Here is a 5,000-nt window from a genome sequence, read left to right on the forward strand (position 1 = left end):
AGAGCGGTGTGAAGACAGGCCTGCTCCTCACCAGCTGTAAGGCCATGGACCACACCACCATAGTGACAGTGACAGGGCCATGGACCACACCACCATAGTGACAGTGACATGGCCATGGACCACACCACCATAGTGACAGTGACAGGGCCATGGACCACACCACCATAGTGACAGTGACATGGCCATGGACCACACCACCATAGTGACAGTGACAGGTCCATGGACCACACCACCATAGTGACAGTGACAGGTCCATGGACCACACCACCATAGTGATAGTGACAGGGCCATGGACCACACCACCATAGTGACAGTGACAGGTCCATGGACCACACCACCATAGTGATAGTGACAGGGCCATGGACCACACCACCATAGTGACAGTGACAGGTCCATGGACCACACCACCATAGTGACAGTGACAGGGCCATGGACCACACCACCATAGTGACAGTGACAGGGCCATGGACCACACCACCATAGTGACAGTGACATGGCCATGGACCACACCACCATAGTGACAGTAGGCTCTTTCACACACAGATCGCGCAAAAATTGCCGTTTAGGAGTCCCGCAAAGGCCGCACCCTCGCCACAGAAATTGCTTTCACACAGAGCCAAGCAGCACGGCCACATTCCCGTGCTGCTGTGTACTTTCAGGTGAAATCCCCTGCTCCCGGATTGAAAGGCGAGCGGAGGGATTGTCAGCTCCTCCTAGCCCAAATGAATATTTTCATAGGTTAGTGTAGCCTAGGCTACTGTATGATGAACGAATTCATTCAACAACCAAGACTTCCCTCCTTCTCCTAGTCCGCTGAGCAGGCAGGATAGGTGGAACGATACACGACCGCCCGCATATCAAACAGCTGCAGTCTGCATAATGTTCGTCGGGGGAATAGTATAGGCTATAAATGCACATGACTACTTAACGTTAGTAGTTTTTGTAAGGGAATGCACAGAGCTGATTTCGAGAGGGAATAACCTCAGACCAACTCGCCACAGACAGCTATAGCCCTCTGAAGCTTATTATTATATCCGTTAATTTTACCTACTAATGTCAACATCGTTTGAGCATAAAGCCTAACCGCACGGAGCATTCCTCCTGGCGCCCCTGCAGTCATGATTGTGTAGGCTACTTTTTTTTACTTTCACTCGTGCACTTCCTTGATACATGAGGTGATTTCCCCTGTAATTTTTTTATGAATGAGCTGACCATTCGCACCTTTTCCGGCTCACTGCGACGACCTTTCAAATGGAGGCGGGTTGCCAGGTAACCCGGCGCTGTTACTACCTACCGTCGCGGGACAAAAGGCGTAAAACAATTATCCACCAACGCGCGTTCACGACTTTCACATCGGAGGCGCGGATCCTATTTTCCATCCATTTTTCGGCTTTCAAGGCCGGTGTGAAAGAGCCTAGTGACAGGGCCATGGACCACACCACCATAGTGACAGTGACAGGACCATGGACCACACCACCATAGTGACAGTGACAGGGCCATGGACCACACCACCATAGTGACAGTGACAGGGCCATGGACCACACCACCATAGTGACAGTGACAGGGCCATGGACCACACCACCACAGTGACAGTGACAGGGCCATGGACCACACCACCACAGTGACAGGGCCATGGACCACACCACCATAGTGACAGTGACATGGCCATGGGCCACACCACCATAGTGACAGTGACAGGTCCATGGACCACACCACCATAGTGACAGTGACAGGTCCATCGACCACACCACCATAGTGACAGTGACAGGTCCATGGACCACACCACCATAGTGACAGTGACAGATGTTGAACTTGAGCCTCTCTTCAGTTTGGCAGCAAGTTGACAGTTGCTCTGTAGAAATGTATTAAATGTTTTGCATGGTTTCATCGTTTGGATGTGCACACTATCTTACAAAGGATTTGTCATTTTTCAACACGTCTGTGTGTCGTCTTTGTGTCAACACAACAACAACACATCTGTGTGTCGTCTTTGTGTCAACACAACAACAACACATCTGTGTGTCGTCTTTGTGTCAACACAACAACAACACATCTGTGTGTCGTCTTTGTCTCAACACAACAACACATCTGTGTGTCGTCTTTGTCTCAACACAACAACAACACATCTGTGTGTCGTCTTTGTGTCAACACAACAACAACACATCTGTGTGTCGTCTTTGTCTCAACACAACAACAACACATCTGTGTGTCGTCTTTGTGTCAACACAACAACAACACATCTGTGTGTCGTCTTTGTGTCAACACAACAACAACACATCTGTGTGTCGTCTTTGTGTCAACACAACAACAACACATCTGTGTGTCGTCTTTGTGTCAACACAACAACAACACATCTGTGTGTCGTCTTTGTGTCAACACAACACATCTGTGTGTCGTCTTTGTCTCAACACAACAACAACACATCTGTGTGTCGTCTTTGTCTCAACACAACAACAACACATCTGTGTGTCGTCTTTGTGTCAACACAACAACAACACATCTGTGTGTCGTCTTTGTGTCAACACAACAACAACACATCTGTGTGTCGTCTTTGTCTCAACACAACAACAACAACACATCTGTGTGTCGTCTTTGTCTCAACACAACAACAACACATCTGTGTGTCGTCTTTGTCTCAACACAACAACAACAACACATCTGTGTGTCGTCTTTGTCTCAACACAACAACAACAACACATCTGTGTGTCGTCTTTGTCTCAACACAACAACAACAACAACAACAACACAACAACAACACATCTGTGTGTCGTCTTTGTCTCAACACAACAACAACACATCTGTGTGTCGTCTTTGTGTCAACACAACAACAACACATCTGTGTGTCGTCTTTGTCTCAACACAACAACAACACATCTGTGTGTCGTCTTTGTGTCAACACAACAACAACACATCTGTGTGTCGTCTTTGTCTCAACACAACAACAACAACAACAACAACAACAACAACAACAACAACAACACATCTGTTGTTGTTTGGATCTTGTTTTTATTAGAGCTTCAGCTTGTTCACAACAGGAAATATAAGTAGACAATAGAACAGTACAGCGCTTCAGCGCCACCCAATGTCAAATTGCTATATTACAACATCTGTGTGTCTGGCCCTCTCTCTCTCTCAGTGTGGCTGCAGCGCGTAATGAATACCTGCAGAGAAGACAGGAGGCCAACCAGTACAAGCTGAGAGCAGAGAAGCAGCTGGTGAGCAGAGTCTGTCTTATATTACTGCTGCATTTAATGCAGATCTGATGTGTTTTCACAGCAGTCTCTCTACTTGTCTTAATGCAGATCTGATGTGTTTTCACAGCAGTCTCTCTACTTGTCTTTAATGCAGATCTGATGTGTTTTCACAGCAGTCTCTCTACTTGTCTTCATGCAGATCTGATGTGCTTTCACAGCAGTCTCTCTACTTGTCTTAATGCAGATCTGATGTGTTTTCACAGCAGTCTCTCTACTTGTCTTCATGCAGATCTGATGTGTTTTCACAGCAGTCTCTCTACTTGTCTTCATGCAGATCTGATGAGTTTTCACAGCAGTCTCTCTACTTGTCTTGATGCAGATCTGATGTGTTTTCACAGCAGTCTCTCTACTTGTCTTTAATGCAGATCTGATGTGTTTTCACAGCAGTCTCTCTACTTGTCTTCATGCAGATCTGATGTGTTTTCACAGCAGTCTCTCTACTTGTCTTTAATGCAGATCTGATGTGTTTTCACAGCAGTCTCTCTACTTGTCTTAATGCAGATCTGATGTGTTTTCACAGCAGTCTCTCTACTTGTCTTCATGCAGATCTGATGTGTTTTCACAGCAGTCTCTCTACTTGTCTTGATGCAGATCTGATGTGTTTTCACAGCAGTCTCTCTACTTGTCTTGATGCAGATCTGATGTGTTTTCACAGCAGTCTCTCTACTTGTCTTAATGCAGATCTGATGTGTTTTCACAGCAGTCTCTCTACTTGTCTTCATGCAGATCTGATGTGTTTTCACAGCAGTCTCTCTACTTGTCTTTAATGCAGATCTGATGTGTTTTCACAGCAGTCTCTCTACTTGTCTTAATGCAGATCTGATGTGTTTTCACAGCAGTCTCTCTACTTGTCTTCATGCAGATCTGATGTGTTTTCACAGCAGTCTCTCTACTTGTCTTGATGCAGATCTGATGTGTTTTCACAGCAGTCTCTCTACTTGTCTTGATGCAGATCTGATGTGTTTTCACAGCAGTCTCTCTACTTGTTTTTAGGGCCTGCGTCCGTCCACAGCCGATGCCGAGCGCTACAGGAAGGCCGGGGGCCGTGAGCAGGAGGCGGGGCCACACCCACACCACCACACACCCCCGGCTCCAGACAGGAGGCAGGAGGGACAGCAGGTACTCTTCCACCTGACTGACAGGTTTGATTTGTGTGTGGCCCTGATCAGACCTGCTATTAACGTCCGTCATGCGCGATCTGATCTCAGTAACGTACAGGCGTGTGTGAACGCACCCAAGACGCATTGAGATCCGATTGGTTAGACCACATTCGGAGGTGGTCTTGTCCCCATGTGACCACATTCTTCTGTGTGTCTGAACGCAATGCGTCATCACATTGACTGATGTCCTCTGCGTAAGCATAACAAAACATGACTGTAGATGAAGTGTTTCTAGACGCCACTGCTGATTTGTTAACATTATTATTATTATTATTGTAGGACTCTAGTAGATATTATTTTATTGTAGGACTGTAGTAGATATTATTTTATTGTAGGACTCTAGTAGATATTATTTTATTGTGGGACTCTAGTAGATATTATTTTATTGTGGGACTCTAGTAGATATTATTTTATTGTGGGACTCTAGTAGATATTATTTTATTGTAGGACTGTAGTAGATATTATTTTATTGTAGGACTGTAGTATATATTATTTTATTGTGGAACGGACTCTAGTAGATATTATTTTATTGTGGGACTCTATTAGATATTATTTTATTGTAGGACTGTAGTAGATATTATTTTAT

At 45.5% G+C, this 5,000-nt stretch overlaps 1 protein-coding gene across 1 annotated transcript in view; it reads left to right on the plus strand.

Annotated features, from left to right (window-relative positions):
• LOC310777983 (serine/threonine-protein kinase Nek5) overlaps positions 1-5,000 on the plus strand; it is a gene marked incomplete at both ends in the record, with an annotated part of 62,155 nt that overhangs the window by 34,517 nt on the left and 22,638 nt on the right. The window contains 3 exons of the mRNA XM_083638313.1: positions 1-36; positions 3,137-3,215; positions 4,248-4,373. The exon at positions 1-36 is cut by the window's left edge and continues 129 nt beyond it. Of these exons, the coding sequence (XP_083494439.1) occupies positions 1-36; positions 3,137-3,215; positions 4,248-4,373 (241 nt within the window). The remainder of the gene's footprint in view (positions 37-3,136; positions 3,216-4,247; positions 4,374-5,000) is intronic.

Source organism: Poromitra crassiceps, assembly GCF_964638095.1.
Source record: "Poromitra crassiceps genome assembly, chromosome: 6".
NCBI classification, from domain to species: domain Eukaryota; kingdom Metazoa; phylum Chordata; class Actinopteri; order Beryciformes; family Melamphaidae; genus Poromitra; species Poromitra crassiceps.